The sequence below is a fragment of the Notolepis coatsorum genome (assembly GCF_963971535.1).
Source record: "Notolepis coatsorum genome assembly, chromosome: 18".
Classification (NCBI taxonomy): Eukaryota; Metazoa; Chordata; class Actinopteri; order Aulopiformes; family Paralepididae; genus Notolepis; species Notolepis coatsorum.
The window spans coordinates 70,433,169-70,460,908 of NC_140182.1; the positions used below are offsets into that span (position 1 = coordinate 70,433,169).

Genomic DNA, 27,740 nt, shown 5'->3' on the forward strand with positions numbered 1-27,740 from the left:
CCGGACCTGGCCGGGCGCCTGCAAGAGGAACACACCGCTGACCCCCGCGCTGATGTTAACATGTCAAACGCCCGCTCACCAGCTCCTTTCACCAGCTATTTCCCACAAAAACTGAACTACTCTAACTGTCCTAATCCACCTGTTCAGCGTGGCCACGTCCCCCCGTCAATTCAGAGACCCTTCCCTGCACCCCCCTTTCCCTCAGCCTCTCTTGGACAGCTCCCTGCTCATCCTGCTCCCATCCCCAAGCATGTGCCGCCCTCTAGTGGACTTTTCCCGCTACTGCCACTATTGGTGTCAATTCATGTTTGTATTCTCAATATGTCCTTAATGTTTAATATATTCTCCGTCATGTTGTTCATGTTGCCCACTCTGTTTCCTGGTCTGGTCTAGTGTGCTGTCTCTTGTATTTGTATGTATTGTTATTCAGTCCTGTCATGTATTTGGTGTCACTTTGTTTGTCAGCGTGTGTCTCTGTCCAGGTATGTCTCGTTGTAATTAGTCTCCCTATAATATGCTGTGCTTCCCTGTTACTCCCCTGTCGGTTCGTTATCAATGTTTCCTGTATCCTGTTAACCTGTCTCTGGTCTGTACCCTGTGATAATGAGTTTTTGTATGATGTTCTCTGCCAGCCTTGCTGAGGTTTTAGTTCATGTTTTGTAGTGTACCTTTTTGCTGCCTTGTGAAATACAAGTAAAGCCTTTTTTCGTTGAACTACATCCCGTCGTGTCCTGCCTGTCTCTCTATCCTCGTCCTGTTCTGCATTTTGGGTCCACATCACCACCAAACCCTGACACTAACTCTAAAAGAGCAACGAGTATCACGGCTGCCATTTCATTTAGTTATTTAGCTGACGCTTTTATCCAAGTTATGTACAACAAGTCAGCAGGAAGGGAAGGGTACAACTCCAGCAGCTAAGGGTAAGTAAGATTGTTCGTCAAACAGTGTCAAGTTTGAGTGCTACAGTCTTGAGTGCATAGTAGTGTAGACATTATTAGCATAGTAGGTAATAATATAGGCACGTTTTTATTTTGCATACTGAATCTGTACATTCACGTTAAAGATGCGATTAAATGTGAGTTAATGAATGCAGAGGGAGTCGCTATCACTACAGATGGCTTGGACAGACGTTGTGTATAACAGAAGCCAATTGATCATAATGGCACCGACTAGTGAGTTGATATAAATGTAACTGATTGTGTTAAATAGCCATATGATAGGCTATATTGTTAGCAGGCCCCTGAATCTAATCAAATTGAAATCGTATCATGGCAGACTTGATATTGTGGAGGTTTTTCTCGAGGTCTCTGTTCACACCTCCTCCCTCCTCCCTCCTCCCTCCCCCTTACTCCCCCTCCCTCTTCCTGCACCTTTTGTATTACCTGACCCTTTGTCTTCCTCACCTCTTGTCTTCCTCACCTCTTCGACCGAACCACCCTTTGTTATTCACTCCTCCCCACAGCCCCCACCCCCCTTCCCACAAAACTCACAGAACTGAGAAGGAACTTGACTTCTCATGACCAGAGAGACAAGGCCTCCTTCCAGACTCCTAACCTGAATTTGTATTTGACTATCAATGTTTTAACAATAAATCCGGTTCCACCACAGTATCTTGCAAATATCGCATTGTTGTCCAAATAATCAATAATAGTATCGCATTGCAATGAAACTTGTGATTTACACCCCCACGTACCAGGTGTTGCAGTCCATAGTGATGCTCTGTCCAGAGGTGTAGGGCCTGTTGTTATGGTAACAGGGACACTGTTCCGGGGCGATGCACTCTCTCAGATGGCGTACCTGGAATCAACCGGTCAGTATTACCATATTTTAAGTTTCACTGCTTCTGGCACTTTTAATGGGGCTAATAAAGAACTCACCAAAGACCCCCTCATCATAGGCGGCGGGTAATGAAGGCTATGGGAATTTTGAAATGTATATATAATATATGTATACATTTCATTGCAGCGCAGCATTATATAGGCTACTATATTGTGTGTGTGTTGTGCTGCTGCCCGCTGGGGACAATTAAGCAAGGGCCGGCCAAGGTGTCAATCGGCTAGGTGACAACGTTTAACATTCCAAGTACAGGCAGTAACCAATCACGCGTAGGCTCAGGTTAAATAATGTAGCCAATCACATCCTGATCCCGCAGGCCACAGCAAAGCATACTTAATTTTTTGTAAACATCTGCGTTCCGAATTTCCGCCCGCCAATAGCTTTGTAGCGAACACCAGCGTGTTATTTTGAGTAATATTTCAAAAAGCTAAATCGATATACAGTATTTTTCCAAGGCAACATATAAACAAAGTAATTTAGAAGCTGCACCGGGCTGCCCCTGGGCATAACTACGAATCACCTGAGGCTATTGTATGTTGCTTTATCTTGGCATACAAGGGCTTGCTCGAAGAGGACATGATGAGAGTCCGAGTTCAGCAAATCGTGGACACTTTTTAGAGCTACTGTATGTACATTGTTTTCAAAGCATGATGAGATCCAAATGAAGAAAAACGTTGCCTTCATTGCTGTCGGCACCGCAACTTGTGATTCAAGTTCTGAACGGTCTTTCTCAGCAATGAGGCACATCACATCCGAAACTGGCTAAGAACAACAATGAGCCAGGAGAGACAGTCAACTCTGATTCTGCTTCACATTGAAAGTGATCTCACAGACAAAGTTAAAGCAGAAAAGATCATTGATGCACACACACACACACACACACACACACACACACACACACACACACACACACACACACACACACACACACACACACACACACACACACACACACACACACAGAAGGAAGGTCGTGGAAGCTGTTTAGTCTGTCTTGGATTATGGAGACGTAGTTTATAGACTCTGGACTCTGTATATCATAATGATAATTTTTTCTTTAATAAATATATTTATTCGTCAACAAGGTACAAGGAAATACAATACACATTGAATGACACATTTTGTATTTTCACCCCCAACCCCCTTAGGTTGTATTTCATTTTCTCGCAATTTAAAAAGAACATGAGGTCTTTGAGGAGTGCTTTGGGGGCCGATGGTGACTTCCACTCGAACAACATCCTTCTGCGTGCTAATAATGATGCAAAGGCAATGCTATCTATTGTTCTTCTCCTAACCCTTTGATGACCCGGGCCTGGTAAAACACCAAAGATAGCCATTTCTGCACGGGGAGTCAACTCCATGTCAAAGGCCTCAGCGAGGTGTTTGAAAATAGTTGTATATAGGCGAGGACAAGACCAAAACATATGCGTCATATTAGCTGGGGTCTGTATATCATTCTGCCCTTAGGTTTATCACTGGTGACAGTTATGGTACACATCATTGTATCCTATTATGCTAAAGTGGGTTGGTCCTCTCTGGCAGAGAGACGTGACTTGCATTGGCATCTGTTTCTGTATAAGGCTATTATTGGTGATCTCCCATCATACATGACTTAATTACTGGACTGGAGCTCTGGAACTCATCACACTCTCTGGTGACTGGCTTTTACACGTAAGGTTCCTAGAGTTTGCACTGAATTAGGACAATCTGCTTTTAGCTTCTGGGCCCCAGAAACATGGAATGTTTTGCAATGCACTTTAAACCTCAATTCATTAGTATCTATTCATCAGTTTTATCTTTTTTTCATTATTTTAAATGTTTAATTGATTGACTTTCCGTTTCTATATTTTCTTTCTCTGTATTTATAATGTGTTGTATTTCTCAACGTCATTGTAAATGAGAGCTCTCAATGATAATTTGAGATTAAATAATAAATAAAGATTGAATGAGCACACACACACACACACACACACACACACACACACACACACACACACACACACACACACACACACACACACACACCACACACACACACACACACACACACACACACACACACACACACACTCCTACCGTCAGGGATGGGTATCGTTAGGATTTGATCGATACTACTACTCTTATCGATACTGCTTAACGGTTCGGTACTTTATCGATACTCTTATCAGTTCTTTTAGATTATTATTATTTAAAAAAAAATTATACATTTATTATTTGAACGGCTTAAGGCTATATCTGTACTTGATGTTTGATAGTTGTGTTGCATATTTGAAATAAACTTCAATCAAATCAAACCCCCCCCCCTCTTAAAATGAAAACATGTGTTTAACCTGGCCATCTATAAAACAGCATGCTAAACAAATGTCCTACTCCCCTAAAGAAAGAAATACATAGCAAACATGACTCAGTTATGCAATAGTGCTGCTGCTTTTTATTTAGTTAAAATATTTTAGTTAATAAGACTAAAAGACTACAATATGACTACAACGATTTCATGACGGCTTCCTGTCCTCGCATTTCCGGTGCATTTCGGAGACTCGGATACCTAACTTAGCATTCCATTTTCAACAACAGATTGCTGCTAATTAAACACTTCATGGAAACGGAGTAACGTTAACGTTATGTCGAGTTCATACGTGTAGTGTAGTATGAACTCGACATAGCGTTAACGTTACTCCGTTTCCATGGAGTGTTTAATTAAGTCCATGGAGTTTCCAGTGTTGCTGCCACCGTTGCGTCGCAGATGGATGGTACACTCTGTTAGCTCCGTAGCTAATCCGCTCCTAGACTACCGATAGCAGAACCGATAACGTCGGAGCTTATCAATACTCTTTTTTTCTAATTCAGTACCGGTTCCCGTTTAGAACCGGGTTTCGGGGGCCATCCCTACCTACCGTGCCAGGGGGGCAAAGACACCCAGAGATGCAGGCGAGGCTCAGGCAGGGCAGGTCTAGATTCTGACAGGTCCTTGCACACTCCAGGCCCTTCTCTCCTGACTCACAGTCCACACGCACCAGTGGAGGGGGGCATTGGACCGACCGCCGCTCTGTACACACACACACACAGACAGACAGACAGACAGACAGACAGACAGACAGACAGACAGACAGACAGACAGACAGACAGACAGACAGACAGACAGACAGACAGACAGACAGACAGACAGACAGACAGACAGACACACGTACAGACACGTACACGTACACACACACACACACACAGACAGACAGACAGACAGACAGACATACAGACAGACAGACAGACAGACAGACAGACAGACAGACAGACAGACAGACAGACAGACAGACAGACAGACAGACAGACAGACAGACAGACAGACAGACGTACAGACACGTACACGTACGCGCACACACAGACTCACACACACACACACACAGACAGACAGACAGACAGACAGACAGACAGACAGACAGACAGACAGACAGACAGACAGACAGACAGACAGACAGACAGACAGACAGACAGACAGACAGACAGACAGACAGACAGACAGACAGACACACGTACACACACACACACAGACAGACAGACAGACAGACAGACAGACAGACAGACAGACAGACAGACAGACAGACAGACAGACAGACAGACAGACAGACAGACAGACAGACAGACAGACAGACAGACAGACAGACAGGCACGCACACACACACACACACACACAGACATGAAGTTTAACATGGATGATCCTTATAACACAAAACTGTCTGCAGACCCCAACACCTTAAGAGGTTAGAGGTGTCTATTGGAATCTGTTTCTTTATAAAGCCATAATTAGAGACTGTCCAAATTATATTACTTCTTTATTAGAATGGACCACTGGACCTTGTCGTACACAATACAGAATGAATGAATGAATGAATGAATGAATGAATGAATGAATGAATGAATGAATGAATGAATGAATGAATGAATGAATGAATGGATGAATGAATGAATGAATGAATGAAAGAATCCCAAACGGCAGCATACCCCTGGAAGGTGCGTGCTCCCCGTCATCATAGAAGAGGTCAGACAGCATGTTGCTACTCATCTCACTGGAGCTGCAGCGCATGGAGCCCTTCTCACAGTAGCTGCACAGAAACACAGCGTTAACATCCAGACCCATCACTTCAAATACCACTGTTACTGTCATGCACCTCCAAGCCTCCAGGCTTCCCATCTCCTGTACCCCCTTGGTTTTACCCACTCTACCCCGGCCTATCTACTCTCTCTCTCTCCTAAGTACAGGATGGGGTGCGGGTGTGTGGGGACCAGAGGAGCAGCTGATTGACATCTACCGGCTGATTGCTCTACCTATTTAGACCTGGCTCAGATGTCATCATGCTGCCAGATCGTAACTTCTCGTAACGCTCGTTCTTATGTCAGTCCTTGTTCGTTTGCTTTGTCTAACCTGTCTTGTCCTCCTTTGCTCACAGTCCTCTACCTGGCTCCACACCCTGCTCCTGAGTTCTGGATCCCTGTGTATGACCTTCACCTGCCCAACTACTCTTCTCCTTGTTAATTCTTAACCTGCAATGAGTCTCCTGGCCATTTTAGTTTTCGTTTTTGAGGACTGCATACTTTTTTTGCAAACCAAGTTTCTGATTCCAGAAGGAGAAAAAAAATCACTTTTAGTACTAACGTAATAGAGTACCATAGGTCTGAACTTGAGTTGTAGAAAAACTTGTTACTCAAGTTTTTCTGTAGTAGTTAGTAGTCCGGAGGTATTATTTCCCCAGAAGGTGATATGGCTTAGAAATTCAGACGGATTAGTACATATACAAATTTCATAAAGATCCATTCAGAAATGAGTGATTAGGAGTGATTTTGGTAAACTGTGTACAAAGAAAAACTCAGTTTTCTCATAGACTTCAATTCATTTGGCTTCCTGTTAAATAATTTAGTTGTTCACCTAGATCCCTGATTCACACATCCCCACATGGGGTATCATTGGAAGCCACACTCATTGGCTACAACGATCCACAATAATTTTCGAGATCGGATCTAGATTGACGGAACTACTGCAGCCTGAGTTGGGAGTGGTATTTTGCGCAATACTGTGTACTTTGCACAAGCCTCAAATACCGGCATGTAACTCGAGAACCGCTGAACGGATTTTGTCGGATTTTGTCGCTATCGACAGGCAACAAATAAGCCTTCAATTCGATATATATATTGTATTACAAAATATGAACACCCTAGGGGTCGCCAAAGTGCCGCTTGCAAAAAGTCCCACATATGGGCTGTCGCAGCTTAAGAGGTTCCTGGACTGTCTGAGAACCCGACCCCGGCTACGACTCCCCCCCGCTTGTCTGACTACCCTGCTACTCGCCTACTCCCTGGACTGTTTGAGAACCTGGTTACCGTATTCTCCTTTTTTTTTTTTTTTTTTGTCTTTTTCCCCCTCCATTTTCCTCCGATTTTCTCCCATCCCAATGTTAGTCGTATGCCAATTCCCAGTCCCTTCCTGGTCGCTGCGCTTTACCCCCCACAGTCAGATCATTTTTGGGAGAGTGGAGGCTACCACGTGCTTCCTCCGACACACGTCCAGCCAATCACCGCTTCTTTTCACCTGGCAGCGCGGATTCTCATTGAGAGGGCGTAGCGTGTGGGAGGACCACACTATCCCCCTCACGTCCAATCCGCGCTTAGCAGGCGCCCCGACCGAACTGTAGGAGTCGCTGTTTACAACGACCCGGACCCACCCCGCCAGCTTCTCCCACCCTCTGATACAGCCAATTGTATCAGTGCAGACGGCCAGCCAAGCTGGTGACAACCCCGGAGCTGTGAGCTGGATTCGAACAGGCGAACCAAGCTCACAGCTCCGGGGCTGGTGACGAACGCAATCTCCGCTCGACCACCTAACCGCCCACCGTATTCTCCTTTTTAATAAATATACCCGCTGTTTAGGTTTCCTCTGATTCGACATCGTCTCTGCCTGTCTATATCTGCATCTGGGTTCTGGCTATAGTTCTACCATTACAGTTACAACACAGGGTGACAGGGTGACAGCATGAAGCTCGCATGCTGTAGCCTTTCTGCACACACACACACACACACACACACACACACACACACACACACACACACACACACACACACACACACACACACACACACACACACACACACACACACACACACACACACACACACACACACACACACACACACACACACACACACACACTCACACACTCATACTGTACACACATAAATATAAATACAAATACAATACAAACACGTGCACACACACACACATACAGTACACACACACAAATACAACACATACAACACATACAACACATACAACACATGCACACAGACTGACCACATGCTGTTGTGGTCAGCATAGACGTCATTGGGCTGGTACAGCTGTCCGTCATGCAGGCAGGTGCAGTGTTCTGCGCCCACACACTCTCCAGAGTCGCTCAGGTACTGTCCAATGGGACAGAAGCAGCCCTCCTCGCACACCCTCTCCGCCTCGCAGCCCGCCTCCGCCCCGGACAGAGAGCGGCAGGTCCGGTCACACACGCTGCCACACGCCTGGTACTCCTGGCCCGCAGGGCACGGCAGGTCTGGCAGGAGAGAGAGGAGAGAGATAAGAGGACAGAGCGACGTCTTCCCCGGAGAGAGAGGAGGACAGAGCGGGGTCTTCCCCGGAGAGAGAGGAGAGATAGGAGAGAGAGGAGGACAGAGCGGGGTCTTCCCTGGAGAGAGAGGAGGACAGAGCGGGGTCTTCCCCGGAGAGAGAGGAGAGAGAGGAGAGAGAGGAGGACAGAGCGGGGTCTTCCCCGGAGAGAGAGGAGGACAGAGCGGGGTCTTCCCCGGAGAGAGAGGAGAGAGAGGAGAGAGAGGAGGACAGAGCGGGGTCTTCCCCGGAGAGAGAGGAGGACAGAGCGGGGTCTTCCCTGGAGAGAGAGGAGAGAGAGGAGGACAGAGCGGGGTCTTCCCTGGAGAGAGAGGAGGACAGAGCGGGGTCTTCCCTGGAGAGAGAGGAGGACAGAGCGGGGTCTTCCCCGGAGAGAGAGGAGAGAGAGGAGAGAGAGGAGAGAGAGGAGAGAGAGGAGGGTCTTCCCCGGAGAGAGAGGAGAGAGAGGAGGACAGAGCGGGGTCTTCCCCGGAGAGAGAGGAGAGATAGGAGAGAGAGGAGGACAGAGCGGGGTCTTCCCTGGAGAGAGAGGAGGACAGAGCGGGGTCTTCCCCGGAGAGAGAGGAGAGAGAGGAGAGAGAGGAGAGAGAGGAGGGTCTTCCCCGGAGAGAGAGGAGAGAGAGGAGAGATAAGAAGACAGAGCGGGGTCTTCCCCGGAGAGAGAGGAGAGAGAGGAGGGTCTTCCCCGGAGAGAGAGGAGAGATAAGAGGACAGAGCGGGGTCTTCTCTGGAGAGAGAGGAGAGACAAGAGGACAGAGCGGGGTCTTCTCTGGAGAGAGAGGAGAGACAAGAGGACAGAGTGGGGTCTTCCCCGGAGGGAGGGTGTCTCTGAACAGCTCTGCGGTGGTTGGAAAAGATCGCACAAAGGTTCATTTTGATAGATAGTCTACATCTAAAAGGGTTGCTAAACATCCTTGATTTGAACACTGCAGCACTCTCGGTTTCCTTAATATTGAGTGGTAGTTTGTTCCACTCCACTGCACCTCTATATCTAAATGACATTTGACCTATCTTCCTATTGTGTTTACAGGGGACTAGATTTCTCAGGCTTCCTCTTGTGTTGTGTGTGTGTGCAATAATTTCAAGGTGGTTGTTAAAATATGTTGGGGCTCTCCTGTTTAAAATCTTGTGGACCATCCCTAGCTGTAGTTGTTTGGCTCTGGCCTCCACTGGTAGCCAGTGGAGTTGTGTAAATTGAGTCCTCCCTATATGGGTTCTGGAGTTTAGGCCTAATACTCCTCTGATTATGATGACTTGTCGTACAGAACTTGTAAGTCGCTTTGGATAAAAGCGTCAGCTAAATGTGCTGTTTGGAGTTTATGTTGCAGGGGTTTGTTAAGGCTCCAGTACCATGAGCTGATGGCATAGTCGAAATGGCACTGGACCAGACACGAGGGAAGGGTTTTTAGGCAGTCAAAGTTACGAAAAATGGACTTCCTAGCTAGGAACCTTGTTCTGGCGCTTATCTTGCCCAGGACATTTAGGGCCATGTGGGCACCTCCTAGAGTCTCATCTAGGATACAACCTAGATATTTTACTGAGGGCTGTGATGTGATGGTTGTGCATCCGGTGGTTATAACAAGTTTGTCCTCCCTGCTTTGCCTTATTTTTTAACCCATTAATATGGATTCCGTCTTGCCTAGATCATCGCAGTGACAACCTATTGTCTGTTAGCCAGTTCTTAATACTATCAATGTTGTCAGCTAGGATGTCCTGTATATGATTCTTGTCTTTGTGCGACACAAGAATGGCCGAATCATCAGCATATAAAATAACGGGCTGGTGCAGGCGGCTTTCATGTCATTGATGTACAGCAGGAAGAGCAAGGGCCCAAGTACACTGCCCTGAGGGACCCCGCAAGAAATGGGCATGGTCTCGGATAGGACTCCCCCTATGTCCACTCTCTAATCCCTCCCTGATAGGTATGACCTCATCCAGCTAACGGCAGAGCTGTCCATCCGCTTAGTTTTAATGTGATTTTGATGTATATGTTTTAATTGTTTGATATGGTTTGAGTATAGTATCTTGAATTTTGTGTAAATTGATTTGTCAACTGCTGTTGTTTAAAATGTGCTATATAAATACAATGTACTTGACTTGACTTGTGTTTTTATGTGTTTGTGTATGTGTTTGTGCATGTGTGCATGTGTGTGTGTTTGTATTGTATCTCTGTGTGTGTGTGTGTGTGTGTGTGTGTGTGTGTGTGTGTGTGTGTGTGTGTGTGTGTGTGTGTGTGTGTGTGTGTGTGTGTGTGTGTGTGTTTTGTTTGTATTGTATGTATCTGTGTGTGTGTGTATTGTATCTGTGTGTGCGTGTGTGTGTGTATGTGTGTGTGTGTGCGTGCATGCATGTGTGCTGATGCGTTACCGCAGAGTGTGGGGGACCTCCAGTTGAGCAGCACCCCCCTGGCGGAGCAGGCGGCAGCGTAGGCCGACAGAGCGGAGCAGAGACACTCCTCCTCGTCCGCGCAGGAGCACACGTCGTACCGGCAGAACCGCTGGAAGGGAGCCGGGTTCACCAGGACGTGACACGCGCTGAACACCTCTGACATCAGCCCTGAACACGCCTCCTCCGCGTAGCGCACTGGAGTGAGAGAGAGAGAGAGAGAGAGAGAGAAAGAGAGAGAGAGAGAGAGAGAGAGAGAGAGAGAGAGAGAGAGATTATAGAAGGTAAACAAGGGCGAACAGGTGGAACAAAAAATAAGGTGTGAGGGGGGAGGAGGGGGAGGTGAACAGAGGCCTCAGAGGAAAGCATCCACAGGGGTGAGTGCTCTCACCACGAGACCAAGCCACCCAGCCTGATGCAAACACAGCAATACTAGGATGATGGTTTGTTCACAATGCTAAGTGAGATCAGGCTGCTCAAGACCGAGACACACTTTTCTGATAGCCTCGGCCCAACCCTAACCTTAACCACACTGTTACCTTAAATTAACCTCTTAATATGTGGGCCCTCTTGAGGGCGATTTGCCCACACGCCACTTTGGTGACCTCTAGCGCCTCAGGTATGCATATTTCTTAATACAAAGGCGACAAAATCTGTTCAGCGGTTCTGGAGTTACATGCCGATATGTGAGGCGTGTGCCAAAGTCTTTAGCAGACTTTTAATTTTTTCGAATACCACTCCCGACTCCCAAGGCTCTACCTCCGTCAATCATTTGGCGATCTCGGAAATTACGTGGGGATGAGCGAATCAGGGATCTAGGTGAAAAGTCACAAGCGAAAACAGGAAGTAAAAAATTTGCCGAATGCATTGGAGTCTATGAGAAAATGGAAACCTGCAGACCTTTTTTTCTTTTGAGTACACAAGTTCAAGTTCAACTCAAGTTCAGACATATGTTACTCTTTCATTAGCACTAAAAGTGAATTTTCTTTATTGTATCAGAGACTTCAGAGTGTTATCTTTCAAAAGAGACCAGGCTCATGCAAGTGTTATAAGAATAAAGTATAGTATTTTGGTTTGCAAAAAAAGTATGCATTCCTCAAAAACGAAAACTAAAATGGCCACTTTTGGGGGTGCCTGTTAACTAACCATAACCATATAACCCTAACCATAACCCTTAAACTAACCATAACCTCAACCCTAACCTTAACCTTAACTGTTACCTTAAACTAACCATAACCTTAAACTAACCATAACCCTAACCACACTGTTACACTAACCATAACCTTAACCCTAACCTTAACCACACGGTTACCTTAAACTAACCATAACTCTAACCACACTCTTACCTCAAACTAACCATAACCATAACTTATTTTGGCTGTATTTGTATCAGGGTGGATGGCTTGGTCTAGTGGTGAGTGCACTTGCCCCCCAGCCCCCACCACAAGCATTATTAGCTTGACTCCCGCTGTTTTGCACTGGGCTTTTTGGGCTTTTGCTGATACCAAACATAAATATAATACATACAATACGTAAATATATTACGTATGGCTATAAGGATAAGGATAACCTTTATTAATCCCTCACAGGGAAATTCAGTGACATACACATACAGCTCAGCTCGTCTCATTAAACAATCATTTCACAATCATTAAATTTTAAATAATGGTAGAACATAAATTCAAACAGGCATGTACATTTGTTGACACATGTCGACTACAGTATGTCTGAGACATCGTATGTATAGTCTGCTGCAGCCAGCACTGAAGTGCATCTGCACCTCGGCAGGAGGGAGGGAGGAAAGAGTTAATGTCCTGAACAACAGTCGCAGCAGGTAGGGGAGGGGCTAGGCTCTAAAACATACATGATGTACCTTTTTTCCTGTGGTAGAGATTAGTACTTTATTAAAATGTTCTGATGAGACTGTGTGTGTGTGTGTGTGTGTGTGTGTGTGTGTGTGTGTGTGTGTGTGTGTGTGTGTGTGTGTGTGTGTGTGTGTGTGTGTGTGTGTGTGTGTGTGTGTGTGTGTGTGTGTGTGTGTGTGTGTGTGTGTGTGCGCGTGCGTGCATGCATGCGTGCGTGCGTGCGTGTGTGCGTGTGTTGGTGTGTGTTGGTGTGTGTGTATGTGTGTGCATACATGTGTGTGTACCTCTTTTGGGATTCATTGCGCATGGGTCGGTCTGAGGTCTGTGACTGGCCTCACAGTCTCCATTGATCCTCCACGACAGGCCAAACGCCTGAGGTCCCGCCTCCACTAATCCAGCTCCAGACAGGAAGTCATCACCTTGGTTACCATTGTAGTTGCCACAGAGACCACAGGTCTGCCCCGCCCACGCCGGTCCCAGCTGGAGTAGGGGTAACATTTCAGAATTGTAAACAAATCAAATAGCAATTGTTATGATTCGTTTAGATTATTAGGCACTATTTAGTAATTTGTTATTATTCATTTTAAGTGGTATTTCAATATAATTGACTTGATATTGAGTATAATTGAGTCAGTATCATTCAACGGTAGGAGATGAATACAGTGTGTCATTGAGAATCTGTGTTTAGCTCAGTGGTGGAAGAAGTATACAGTTCCTTTACTTAAGTAAAAGTAGAAATACCCAGATAAATGAGTACTCTGGTAAAAGTAAAAGTCATCCATTCAAATTCTACTAAAGTTAAAGTAGAGAAGTATTTGCTATTGAATGTACTTAAGTATCTAAAGTAAAGGTACGCATTATACATGACGTTTGTGTATTCCAGTGCTTGGGAGCATTCAATTCTCGATCCATTGACCTATATAGGTTATGTTAAAGTGGTATGTGGTCCAGTTATGCTCCTCTGATTAAAGGTCATGTTAAAGTGGTGTGTGATCCAGTTATGCTGCTCTGATTAAAGGTTATGTTAAAGTGGTATGTGGGCCAGTTATGCTGCTCTTATTAAAGGTTATGTTAAAGTGGTGTGTGATCCAGTTATGCTGCTCTGGTTAAAGGTTATGTTAAAGTGGTATGTGGTCCAGTTATGCTGCTCTTATTAAAGGTTATGTTAAAGTGGTACAGTATGTGGTCCAGTTATGCTGCTCTGATTAAAGGTTATGTTAAAGTGCTATGTGGTCCAGTTATGCTGCTCTGATTACATCCTCTTGAAGTTGACAGGCTTCAAATGTTAAAGTGTATAATCTTCAAATGTCTGCCATGTTTTCTATGCTAAATATTTTTCTTCAAAGTAACTAGTAACTGATGGGTTCAGATAAATGTGGAGTAAAAAGTACAATGAAATTAGGAAAAATAGAAAGTTCCCTAAAACGTAAAGTACGTGGCGTGTCACGTGGCCGTCACGGCCAATCAGGGCAACCCCGGAAATAGAATCCGTTGCGGAAGCGGTACACGCGACCTGGAACCAACTGGAGAGAACAGCTCAAGACAGAGATGCTTGGAGATCACTTGTTGACGGCCTATGCCCCAGAAGGGGTAGCAGGCGTAAGTAAGTAAGTAAGTTCCAAGCCAGTTCTTATTGAGGAATGAACACAGTGTTTCATATCCCGGTGTCTAGCCGAATGCACCCAGAGACAGGGTCACAGTGTCCTTCAGGAGACTCCAAGCTCTCGTCTAGTCTCACTCCTGGTTAGTTAGTACACACTTTGCAAAACACAGAGGCTGCTGTGTTTCACTGCCGCTTCCCCACTTCAACGCCGCAGCAGCAATTGTCGCGCCACATTTTTTTTCTGAGTGCAGAGCTGTTTAATCACTTGCCCCACTGCCTTTCACATCGCGCCACGCTTAATCATTTATCATTTAACATTTGAAAGGCATACATTGTTGTCATACAGAAGTACAGAATACTTTTATCCAAAATGCTTCTCATTGTCGCGCCACATCTCCCGAGTGCAGAGCTGTGCTCCACTGCCTTTCACATCGCGCCACGCTTAATCATTTATCATTTAACATTTGAAAGGCATACATTGTTGTCATACAGAAGTACAGAATACTTTTATCCAAAATGCTTCTCATTGTCGCGCCACATCTCCCGAGTGCAGAGCTGTGCCCCACTGCCTTTCACATCGCGCCACGCTTAATCATTTATCATTTAACATTTGAAAGGCATACATTGTTGTCATACAGAAGTACAGAATACTTTTATCCAAAATGCTTCTCATTGTCGCGCCACATCTCCCGAGTGCAGAGCTGTTTAATCACTTTCCCCACTGAGTTACCATACACCAGGGCTATTCAACTAAATTGTTCAGGGGGCCACATTGTCAGAAACCCAAGGGGCCAGGGGCCGGACTGCCACGGTGCCTCCCCGTGCTATGAATATATGTACACTTGACACAACACGCAACCACATTTTCACAACTTTTATTTAACTACATTGCAAAAGTAGTATACTTTTCAAAAAAAGTGCTTCATTTATGTGCCACATCTGCAACATCTCCTGCAGAAAGTGCTTCATTTATGACTGTGCAACAACTGCAACATCTCCTCTTCAACATTTCAATATAAAAATAAAATAAAAAACAAACAAGTGCATGATGTGCATCTGAACATTCAAACATCAACACTTGAACAAAAAAATACATTTATAGTGCAGCTGAGCTTATGAAAAAGTGCTTCATGTCTGTGCAACAACAGCAAATCACAGCATCTTATTAGCACTTATTGTCCACTCTTAACTCTCAAACATCAGGGGGGTGGGGGGCAGACACATCTAATGAGAGCGATTGCACTTCTTTGACTGTGCAATTGCAGAGAAAGAGGGTTAATAGGAAGTGAGGGCTACCCGCAAACAGTGATGCAAATGCTCATTTGTCAAGGAGGCACGTTGCTTGTTTTAATGGCATTCATGTGAGAGAAACTGGATTCACAGGTGTATGTTGAGCCAAACATTGTTAGCACAGATATTGCCAGCGTTTTTATTTTGGGGAATGTCTTGACATGAATACACTTTATCCAAAATGTTGTGGTGGATTCATTCTCAAGTGAATGAATGAATGAATGAAAACTTTATTTAACAGATTGCAGAATGGGTACAATACAGTACGGCTCAATACATACAATTGTTAAGGGGATGCAGACCTGAGAAAGACGTTTGTCTTGTTTCCATCAAGTGCCTGCTTCAGAGCAGATGATGCTTGCATGTCAATTATTTCAAGTTGCAGGAGACCTTCATCAATGTGAAGTGATGCAAGGAACTCTTGTCCTTTTGTGGAAATAGCTCTACATTGGCAAATGGGTTGCTCACAAAATGCATCAATTCTCTGGACATGTCAAATTCATCAAATCGACTTGCAAAGTTTTCCCTCAATTTATCAATGAAATCTGTCATTAATTGAGTGACTTTTGGCTCAATTGTGCGTGTTAACGTTGACATGAAAGAAAAAAAAGTAATAAAAAAAATATATATATATTTAAAAAAAAAAAAAAAAAAATTAATTTTTTTTTATTATCATGTAATCTTTGGCGGGCCGGTCAGAATCATCCCGCGGCGTGTCACATGGCCGTCACGGCCAATCAGGGCAACCCCGGACATAGAATCCGTTGCGGAAGCGGTACACGCTTCCAGGTCATCTTCATGGTCTTGGTGTCTGCCTCCAGGTCTCTGCGCCAGGTGTTTCTCGGGCGGCCCCTTTTCCGCTTGCCCTGCGGGTTCCATGTTAGGGCTTGTCTGGTGATAGTACTTACGGGCTTTCGCAGGGTGTGGCCTATCCAGCGCCATCTGCGTTTCTTAATTTCTTCTTCTGCAGGCAGCTGGTTTGTTCTCTGCCAGAGTTCGCAGTTGCTGATGGTGTCTGGCCATTGGATGTGGATGATCGTCCGCAGGCAGCTGTTAATGAAGACCTGCACTTTCCTGATGGTTCCAGCTGTAGTTCTCCACATCTCTGCTCCGTATAGTAGGACTGCCTTGACGTTGGTGTTAAAGAATCTGACTTTGGTGTTGGAAGTCAGTTCTTTTGAGCTCCAGATGTTCCGTAATTGCACGAATGCTGTACGTGCTTTCCTTATTCGTGCTCTAATGTCAGCATCTGTGCCGCGCTGCTTGTCAATAACACTGCCAAGGTAGGTAAAGGCTTCAACTTCTTCCAAAGCCTCGCCATCCAGCATGATTGCGTTGGTGTTGTTTGCTGCATTGGTCTTGAGGATCTTAGTCTTGCCTTTGTGGATGTTGAGTCCCACTTGCGCGGAAGTGGATGCCACGTTGTTGGTCTTCTCCTGCATCTGTTGTTGGGTGTGCGACAGTAGTGCCAAATCGTCAGCATAGTCCAAGTCGTCCAGTTGCGTCCAAGGTGTCCACTAAATCCCGTACCTTCTCTGTGCTGTGGAGGTCTTCATTATCCAGTCAATGACCAGCAGGAAGAGGAAGGGCGAGAGCAGACAACCTTGTCTGACCCCGGTCCTCATTTGGAATGCCTCTGTGAGCTGCCCTCCGTGGACCACCTTGCATGTCAGTCCCTCATAGGAGTTCCTGATGATGGAAACAATCTTGGTCGGCACCCCGTAATGTCGGAGAAGTTTGCAGAGGGTCTCTCTGTCTAGGCTGTCAAAGGCTTTCTCATAGTCCACAAATGCATCATGCTCCACGATGATGCGCAGCACTGCAATTTGGTCTGTGCAGGATCGGTCTTTGCGGAAACCAGCTTGCTCATCGCAGAGTTGTGCATCGATGAGGTCCTTCATCCTGTTCAAGATGACTCTGTTAAAAACTTTCCCTGGCACTGATAGCAGTGTGATCCCTCTGTAATTTGCGCAATTGCTAAGGTCGCCTTTCTTTGGGATCTTGATGAGATAGCCCTCTTTCCAATCTCCTGGCACATCTTCTTCCTCCCATATCTTCATGAAGAGTGGGTGGAGCATCTTCACCGTGGTTTCTATATCTGACTTCAGTGCCTCCGCAGGAATGTTGTCTGGTCCTGCAGCCTTTCCGTTCCTCAGCTGCTTGATAGCCTTCCTAATTTCTTCCCTGGTTGGTGCGTTGCAGGCTATGGGTAGGTCTGTGTCAGCCTGTGCGATGTCTGGTGGGTTCTGTGGTGCTGGCCGGTTTCTTCAAAATACTCCATCCATCTGTTCTTCTGTTGCTCCTCTCCCGTTGTTATCGGTCTTCTCTCTTTGTCCTTCACAGGTCGTTCTGGTTTGCTGTACTTTCCTGCCAGCTTCTTGGTGATGTTGTACAGTTCTCTCATATTTCCCTCTCTTGCTGCTTGCTCTGCCTCTGTTGCCAGGTCATCCATATACCTTCGCTTGTCTGCTCTGATGCTCTTCTTTACTAGCTTGTTTCCTTCTGCATACTTTTCTTGTGCCTTGGCCTTCTCTGCTCTTATCCGGCTGTTGTTCACTGCCGCCTTCTTCTCCCTCCTCTCTTGGATCTTTCGCAGACTGTCCCCTGAGATCCACACCTTGTGCTGGTGCTTCTTGGGGCCAAGAACTTCCTGGCAGGTAGACGTTACTGCCTCTTTTATCTCCTTCCAACTGTTCTACAGGGTGCACTCGTCCTCTTCCAACAGCTCCTGTAAAACTTGGAACTTGTTGCTGAGTGTTACTCTGAACTCGTCCAGCTTACTGGCGTCTCTCAAGGAAGCTGTGTTGTACCTGTGTCGTGTTGTATGTGCCGACATCCAGTTCTTTCTCAGTTTCAGCTTCAGGCTGGCTACGACAAGGTGGTGGTCTGAAGCCACATCTGCTCCTCTCTTTTCTCTTATATCCTGCATGGACCTCCTGAATTTCTTGCTGATACAGACGTGGTCAATCTGGTTCTCGGTTATGTGGTCTGACGATACCCAAGTGGCCTTGTGGATGTTCTTATGGGGAAAAACACTGTTGACCAAGTTGTTCATAGCGCACAGGTCCGCCAGCCTCTCCCCATTTTCATTCATGGCCCTCAATCCGTGTCTTCCCATTATATCTTCGTACCCCCTGTTGTCACTTCCGATCTTGGCATTAAGGTCTCCCATCAGGATTGTGATGTCTCTCTCTGGGTGCTTTTCTATAATGGACTGCAGTCTGTTGTAGAACTGGTCTTTGTCTGCTTCCTCGCTGTCATTGGTAGGAGCGTAGCACTGTATGATGTTCATATTGATCCTCTTTTTCTTGGTTTGAAAGGATGCAGTGATGATCCTTGGACCATGGGCTTCCCATCCTATGAGCGCTGTCTGTGCTGTTTTAGATAGCATCAGTGCTACTCCTTGGGTGTGGGAGGCATTGTCCTCTTCGTGTCCGGAGTACAGCAGTAACTCTCCTGAGGCCAGTCGTTTCTGTCCGGACTGTGTCCGTCTTGTCTCACTTATTCCGAGCAGCGTGAGATTATAGTTCCTCATCGCTGCTGCTACTTGAAATGTCTTACCCGTCTCATACATACATGGTTCTCACGTTCCACGTACCGATATGGGCAGCCCTGGACGAAAGAAGGGTGATCGGCCGTGTGGCTTCCAGAGACTTCTGGCTTTCACCACATGGTGTCATAGACCTTCTTATCGAAGACCCTTCTCTTCCCTGGGCCAAGGTGTTGATGTCTTGTTTATCTCTTGTTGGCGTTTCTGTAACAATATAGTGTTTTACGGGATGGGGATGTTAGCCCCTCGCCCAACCCCCTGGAGGGCTTTTGGAGTTGGCTTGTTAGTCCTCTTCCCACAGCTATTGTCTTCCAGGTGATGGATTGCAGCCTCATACCACGTGAGGCCAGACAGGCTGAGGGTTGTGTACAAGCTGTCTCGGCACGTCAAGCCAACCAACTCCTGCTACTGTGTATTGAAAGCTGCACTAGGCGAGCTAACCCTACCAGCAACGCAAGACAGGGTTTGGAACAGATCACTTCTAAACATGTCCCACCTTTAAGAGCACCCGTCCCCGTCCGTCCCAGTCCAGACGAAGGTCATCTCCGAACTTCACACGGACCGAAGACTGGACAGACCTCTGGATATGCAGACGTCCTGTGAATAATAATACACAGATCGGAAAGAGGCGATGACATATGGCACGAAAAGGTGTTATTACTCCACTGCAAATTACATCTGGGCAATTTAATCTAAGTAGAAAGTACATAATACAAAAAAGTATTACAGTATTACCATCATTATTTGGTCAAGTCAAGTGTTCCTTTATTAATCCCCTGGGGGAAATTCAGATATCATAGCAGCATGGGGTACAGGTAGAATATGTAATAATGATCACTATCACTATTACCACTATCACCATTATATTGCTCTATTATGATTATGATTATGATTATGATTATGATTATGATTATTATTATTATTATTATTATTATTATTATTATTATTATTATTATTATTATTATTATTAGTAGTAGTAGTAGTAGTAGTACTAGTAGTATTAGTATTATTATTTATTATTACTAATAATAATAATAATAATAATAATAATAATAATAATAATAATAATAATAATAATAATAATAATACTAATACTACTAGTACTATTACTAATAATAATAATAATAATAATAATAATAATAATAATAATAATAATAATAATAATAATAATAATAATAATAATAATAATAATAATAATAATAATAATAATAATAATAATAATAATAATAATAATAATAATAATAATAATAATAATAATAATAATAATAATAATAATAATAATAATAATAATAATAATAGAGCAATATAATGGTGATAGTGGTAATAGTGATAGAGTGATAGTGATAATCCTTGTTATATAGACACTATATCTATATCTGTACATCCCTACCTACTCTTACTAGTTACGCTGCTGGTCAGTATGACTTACTACCATAGTGTCTTTATACCTGTATCACTGTACATATTAACACTACAACTTTGTACATACATCTGATTAGCACTATTACTCAGCAGTACTAATTTATATATTATATACCCAGTGTAATACATTGTATATTACTTTACTGTTATATTTGCACTCTGGTTGGATACCAAACCTATTTTGGTCGTACTGTAGGCCTACTTGTGCTGTATAATGAAAATATCTTAAAGGGGAACTATCTTATAAATGGCCTTTTTGAGTGTTTAGCATTGTTTCCTAGCTATGTGAACTTATATTAATATGATCTATGTCTCAAAATTCTCATATTGGCGCATTCTTCCAATTCTCCTCTCACAATATTCACCCTCACTGAACTGAGTCGTTTGAAAATGTGCCTATATGTGATGTCATAAAGACACCGCTGCATGTTAATGTTCAAGAGGCGGCGCAGGCCACACAGTGGTTTAGGAGCCCAGGCTCAAAACAGCTCGAAATCTTGAGGTAGAAAAATGCTGTTTTTGAGGACTTGATTAGAAATACAAAACAATGAATAAAAAAAATATATATATTACAGAGGTGTTCCATAGACTCACAGGAATTGTGTAAAAGTGCCCAAATAGTGAAAGAAATAGTAAAATAGTTCCCCTTTAATCTAATCTAACCTAATCTAATAGTACCATGTACCATGTACCATCAGTACCATTGTATTGATCGATGACTATTACCATAGTTGTACCATGGTAAATTATTATTCAGTGGCTGGTATCGTGATGGTAGAACTGATAATACCAGCAACTACCGGGACACCTTTCTGTAAGGTATTCGAACATCTGTGTCAATGAACATAGAAGTGTTAGAGCGCACCGTGGTGCATGGGGATCTGGATGTCCATGCTGTTAACCGAGACGACCCCTCCGTGCTTCAGCTTCACGGTCATGTCCTCCAGGGAGGGCAGGCTGAGGGTCACTGAGCGCGTGCAGACAGCATCCTGACCATCTGCACACTAAAACACAGCACCGAGAGAACAAGGCACTGAGACAAGGACAGCGCAGTATGATATGGTGACACTTCACTTTAAGGGAGGGCAAGTAATGATACCTGGGAACCAATGAGGAACTATTTATGTTGACAAAGAGCAAGGACACATATGATTTAACTGATGGTTAACTTGTAGAACTAGAATAGGTGCTCAGTAGAGCACAAATGTCTGCGGTGTGCTATAGTCTGTAATAAATATCCCCCCCCCCCAGTTGAATGAAGGGGGTATGGCATATGTTTTATGTCATCTGCTGTGGCCTCTTCAGGATGTGCTTTCAAGCCGTTTGTGGTTTTCATTGAGATTGATGTGCTTTAGCATACACAAGTGGTAACAATTATTTCCTCTTTACTCCCTACTTGTAATGATATATAACTGGAAATTACGCAGATAGCAGAACAGGCTACTCATCTGAAAATTGCTGAGACGATGAAGTGGCTAGCTGGATAGCTAACTATTTTAACAAACATTCTGTCAGATTATATTAATCGACCCCCCCCCCCCCCCCCCCCCCCCCCCAGTTAATTTAGCTGAACAACAAGTCACAATCGTCTTATCCTGGTGTGCAAATCAGGAAAGGAATATTTCCAAAGGATCTGTGATGTAAAATGTAAATTGAGAGGAATATTTCCTAAATGTCTTAAGTCAAAATGCATATACCAGTCAGCCTGATATGTTTGTTGCATCTGGCAATTCGAACATTTGAATGTATGCCAAGAACACATTGTAGTCCACAATTCAAAACCGAAACACTGTCCAACCAGAAGTCTCCAAATCATGTTGTGATTTTTCAAACCGGAATGTATCTATAAATAAATATATATATATATATATATATATATATATATATTTTTTTTTTTTTTTCTTTTTTTTTTTTATATCTACAGCACCTTGAAGTAGTCTCCGTGGCAACATTTGAAGCCGTTGTTGTCACCCTCCTGCGGTAGAAACGTGTACCATAAACTATTCACGGAAGGACTACATGAAAGTCAATGGAGAATGCTGGAAATTCATTCCCAAAAAATACTTCCTGTATGCCAGAAACATATTCCCACACGCTCATCCTTGTGCTTCTACTGTATAACCTTCTGCACCAAAGCACAGGCTGGTCGCCCCTTTAGTTTGTTCCGTCTCTGCGGACATAATTACAGGTAAGGAGGTCGAAAAGGGGGATTTCAAAGTCAAATGGAAACTGTAATTCTTTACTGAATGTGTCGTTAGGAAGCGAAGTAGAAGCCATTCTGGACGGATTTCTCTGCACTGAGGCATCAGGTCTGAGACAACTGATGATTAATCAACGGTTTATCAACATATGGTTCCTCATTAGCTCCTATAGGTACTGAATCATTATTAATGGGCTCCCTGAAGCATAAAGAGTCACCAATGATGATTTATAGCAAAATGCCTGGTTATGCAGCTAATTAATAACCCGAATCCTTCAGTGACCTAACTCCAAAGAGAGACACAAGAGACAGTGAGAAAATACTGGATGTCTTCATAATATTGTAATTGCAAACCGGCGGTCAGGATTACCTGCACGTTCTCTATGATGACTGAGAACTGGTTGTCGGTGCAGTCTCTGGCCAGCAGGAACTGACACTGACCGGGGTAGGTGAAGAACTTGTTATCGAAGGTCTTGAAGTGAGACTGGCCCATCACCAAGCACTCGCCTGCACATAGCCAGAGGACGGAAGAGAGAGAGTAGAGATAATGTAGGTTTGGAAGTATGAACAGTCCTGGTATTAATCAAACAGGACTCACTAAGAACTTGGTATCTTGTGTAACGCGGCATGCACAGCGTCACAATGGGGTATGGTGGTTACGGTGTGGCATGACATGAGGTCCAATGAGGTTAAGGTAGTAGGTGTGGGATTATACACGAGATACCAGTGTTTTTAGGGAGTCCCATTAACCCTTTCACTACCACACTACAAAAGGGTTAACATTTGCATTGCCACACTACAGAAGGTTAACCTTTCACTCCCACACTACAAAGGGTTAATGCTTTCACTGCCACACTACAAAGGGTTAATGCTTTCACTACCTCACTACAGAAGGTTAACCTTTCACTACCACACTACAGAAGGTTAACCTTTCACTAACACACTATAGAAGGTTAACCTTTCACTACTATACTACAGAAGGTTAACCTTTCACTCCCACACTACAAAGGGTTAATGCTTTCACTACCACACTACAAAGGGTTAATGCTTTCACTACCTCACTACAGAAGGTGAACCTTTCACTACCACACTACAGAAGGTTCTATTTCATTCTGGCCTCCGCTCAACGTCAGTCTGCACTAACCTCACTTCGTGCCTAGCACTGAATAAAAAACTCCACAATGTACCTTTACATACCGACATTCGTCTGGCCACACCCCTATCCGCTTACCTTCATAAGCAGGTGTGTGGTCACCTACTCGCCTCCTTCTTCACTTTCACCACAAGGAAGTGCCTTCGGTAGATACCCACACTTGACGAGGTTGTTTAGTTGAAGTCATAATGTTTACCTCGGAGGGTCGCGCTCGCAACGTCACCCTTCACCAGCGGTTCTCCATTGCCGCCTCTGTCGTACGTCTTGGAGCGGGGTTGAGGCCTCTCTCGTGGTCGGCAGCCACGCCCGGTAGGCGTCCGATGGATAGTTTGCCTCTCCAAGGAGCTGGTGCACCAGCGCCTTCTCCTGTGCGATGGCCTGGTTCCAGCTCTGGTACCTCTGCTTCCGGGGAGTCGTCCGCTGTTGGGCGGCCAGCGCCTTTGGTTGCGGGGGATTTGAGACGCAAACTTTTTGCGTCAGCTCGCTCCCGTCACAAGATGGTGGCTTGCAGACGCGAACGGCCTGGTTTTGGTGAGTTGCTGGAGCCGGATGAGGATGCGTCTGATTCTTCATGGCCGATGGAAACAGAGGACTACATGGTAGAAGCGGACGGGTTCTTGTTCGAAGCCCCGGTGGAGACATGTCCCCCGCCCGTACAGGTAACACTGGAGGGGGGTGAGATGTCTCCTTGGGATTCCTCGTGCGCAGATGTTGGGTTAGAACCTCCGACTCGGCGGCGGGATGCCGTGCTATCAGCCACATCAGAATGTGGCTCCTTAACCAGTAGTCTGCTGCATGTGAGGGACGCGAGCTCGGTGGGGGAAAGTATGCAGGGGGAACTGCATGCTTTGTTCCCCGAGCTCATGGCGGCGGCGGCAGTCGCAAACGGCGTGCCGCTGCCGCAGCCACTGCCTGTTCCTATTCCTGACGATCTCATAGATCATCTATGGCAACGTCGCCCGGTGAGAGGGGTGGATGTTGTCTGTCCATTTTTACCCTCAATAGAGGCCTACGTCCGTCAGGGACAGGTGGTCTCCCACATCATGGGCCTTACCTCCGCCTACGTGCAAGTCACGAGGGTGGTGGGTTTGGTAGAAGGCATGAAGGAGGGCGTGCCTCGGCTTGATAGGCCGATGGCAGCGCTCCTTTGTCCTGAGGTGGTGTGGGAGCCGTTACGGAAGCCGGTTCCCCAAGGGAAATCGGCGAGGCGGTTGGCTTTTTGGAGTAACCAGTCATTTATCTCCGCGATGCAATCTCTGGCTGCCACTTCTAACATCGCGCAGCTGGCGAGATTCATGTCCGGGATGCGTGAATATTAAAGGCAACCAACTTGTGTTCAGCTTTTCGTTCAGCGTTTCTCTGATTGGCCGTGTGGCCACGTGACCGCCCTAGCACACGCCCTTCGCGGCAGAGAGAGACGCGGCAGCACTGGGTTTTATCACTGGAGATACATTTCTCACTCACCATTGTATTTTGCGCCATCTGACAATATCATAATGATGTGTTTTCTATATTATATCCACAATCATTCATCTAAAAAATTGTATGGGAGTAAATACATGTTAAGATATTCAAAATCGTCACAGCAGTATAGTTTGTTTATACTTCAGAAGTGATGTACAGTGACGAGTGAATCTGGTAGTTGGTTGTTAAAAACGCGAAATAACATAATAACGTTACAGTTTCTAGTTCAGTCAGCAGCCTCGCGAAATAACATTATACATTATGCTCCGCAAAATAACATTATACATTATGCTCCACGCTTCAATTATACATTATGCTCCGCGCTTCATTCATTCATTTCATAATCAGTCAGCAGCCTGCGTCCTCCGAAATAACATTATACATTATGCTCCGTGCTTCATTCATTCATTTCATAATCAGTCAGCAGCCTGCGTCCTCCACTGATGCAGCAGATTCTAGTTCAGTCAGCAGCCTCGCGAAATAACATTATACATTATGCTCCGCGAAATAACATTATACACTATGCTCCGCGAAATAACATTATACACTATGCTCCGCGCTTCATTCATTCATTTCATAATCAGTCAGCAGCCTGCGTCCTCCGAAATAACATTATACCGCTTCCTCTACTGATGGATTTCATTTGGGACGGCTGCCGCTTGCCTGCCGCTGAACACAAGTTGGTTGCCTTTAATATTCACGCGTCCGGGATACTGACGGGCGGCACGGAGCTGACTGAGTTACAACATGATCAGCTCGCCCCGGCGGCAGGAGCCATCCTGCATCTGATTCAGCCGCAGGCTATAGCCGCTGGGAAAGTGCGTGCCCTGGCCACTCTAATCCAGCGCCACCTTTGGCTGGAGCAGGCGCGTGTGCCGGAGAAGAAGAGGACTCCACTTCTGACGGCACCCCTCTCTGATGCTGGACTATTAGGGTCGGCACTGCAGCTGATGACCTCAACCTGCAGGGAGATGCAGGAGGAGCGCTCCGTGCTCCAGCCTCATTTCCCCCCGCCCGATGTCGCCGGTGGAGTCAGACGGCAGGTGCGTCGTCGAGGTTCCGCCGCCGTAGCCGCCGCTGCTACCACTGCTTGCCCTTCGGCGAAGAAGGCCAGGAGGAGAGAGGGCGCTTCCGCCACTGCAGCTGCAACACTGCTTTTGTTGAGAGAAATAAAGAGTCCCTCCTAAAAAGAGGGACTGTATTTTTTGTTACAAACTGTGTGTTTATTCACCAAACATATGATGGGGATACGACGTGTGAATCTTTCGCTAGTATGGGTTTGATAGGAGGGCTAGACGTTACATTCATGTTAGAGCTTAAGCAAGGCCTGCAGCCTACACTCGGTTGAAAAAGGTTTTTTCTGCCTCGACCTGAATCTTCACATAAAGGTAGAGGTTAGTTGTGTGCTCTGTTGCTTAAACAGTGATATTGCGCCGCAACACTATTGTGTTGGTCTGCAGTAATGCTCGTATGAAAGAGTACCGCGGCTCAGCCGCTCTCTCTCTCTATCAGATTTTCTGTGTCTTACAACATGGATACGGGTGTCGGGTTCACACATACACAACTTGGCCTTGTTATAAACCCTGTTCACAGATGTGTCTGTGGCTAGCGTGCATTGAATTAGCTTGCGCTGTTTATTAGCATTTTGCTACTTAAGGTATTGTATGGCTGTTTGTTGTTGTCGTATTGCAAGGGTTGGGCTTGCGAGGGGGTACCGGATAAACCCCTCCTTCCCTCTTCTGATTGGTCAGGGGGTTTATTGGACTCTCTTTTCATTTGGTCAGGGCCAAGCTGTTAGGCAGCTTGGCACGGGGGGGGGGAAGTTTCCCAGACTCCGCACCTATCACAGGCGGTTGAGTCTTGGGTTTCCCCCCGTCATAGCAAACGGTACTAAGCACGTTTCTATTGGACGACGGCTTCCGTGAGTTTTAGACCCGTATGTAGGGTCTGTTGTTGTCAAGTTGTCGGGGCAGAGCGTAAGAACTTACTGTTCTACTACGCTCGATATACGTGTAACTTGAGTCTGTTGGTCACATGACTCAATGTTACCGTGACTTTTCAATCTATGGCTCACGTGGGAAGTCTCTCTGAGGAGTCTCGTCTCTCCTCTGTGGTGAGGGTGGCGGGATGTAAGAATGTAAAAAAAAAAATTACCCTCTGCCGCGTCACGTGGGATTCATGTCAGTCGGTGTTTCTTTCTTTTTTAATAAATAAAAAGAGCGAAGAATATGAAGCACGACAAACTTCTTGTCGTTCTCCCAGGCGACTTGAAGGACCAATGTCTGGGCCCTCATTCATCAACGTGTTCTATGCACAG

General features: G+C 45.3%; 1 protein-coding gene across 1 annotated transcript in view; it reads right to left on the reverse strand.

Moving 5' to 3' along the window:
* The window catches only part of vwf (von Willebrand factor), a 165,356-nt gene that overhangs the window by 109,873 nt on the left and 27,743 nt on the right, over positions 1-27,740 (reverse strand). Inside the window, exons 11-19 of the mRNA XM_084335399.1 lie at positions 23,177-23,313; positions 21,472-21,610; positions 19,681-19,781; positions 13,026-13,221; positions 10,859-11,074; positions 8,171-8,417; positions 5,830-5,930; positions 4,731-4,882; positions 1,694-1,797 (exon numbers count right to left, since the gene is read on the reverse strand). Coding sequence (XP_084191525.1) covers positions 1,694-1,797; positions 4,731-4,882; positions 5,830-5,930; positions 8,171-8,417; positions 10,859-11,074; positions 13,026-13,221; positions 19,681-19,781; positions 21,472-21,610; positions 23,177-23,313 — 1,393 coding nt within the window. The remainder of the gene's footprint in view (positions 1-1,693; positions 1,798-4,730; positions 4,883-5,829; positions 5,931-8,170; positions 8,418-10,858; positions 11,075-13,025; positions 13,222-19,680; positions 19,782-21,471; positions 21,611-23,176; positions 23,314-27,740) is intronic.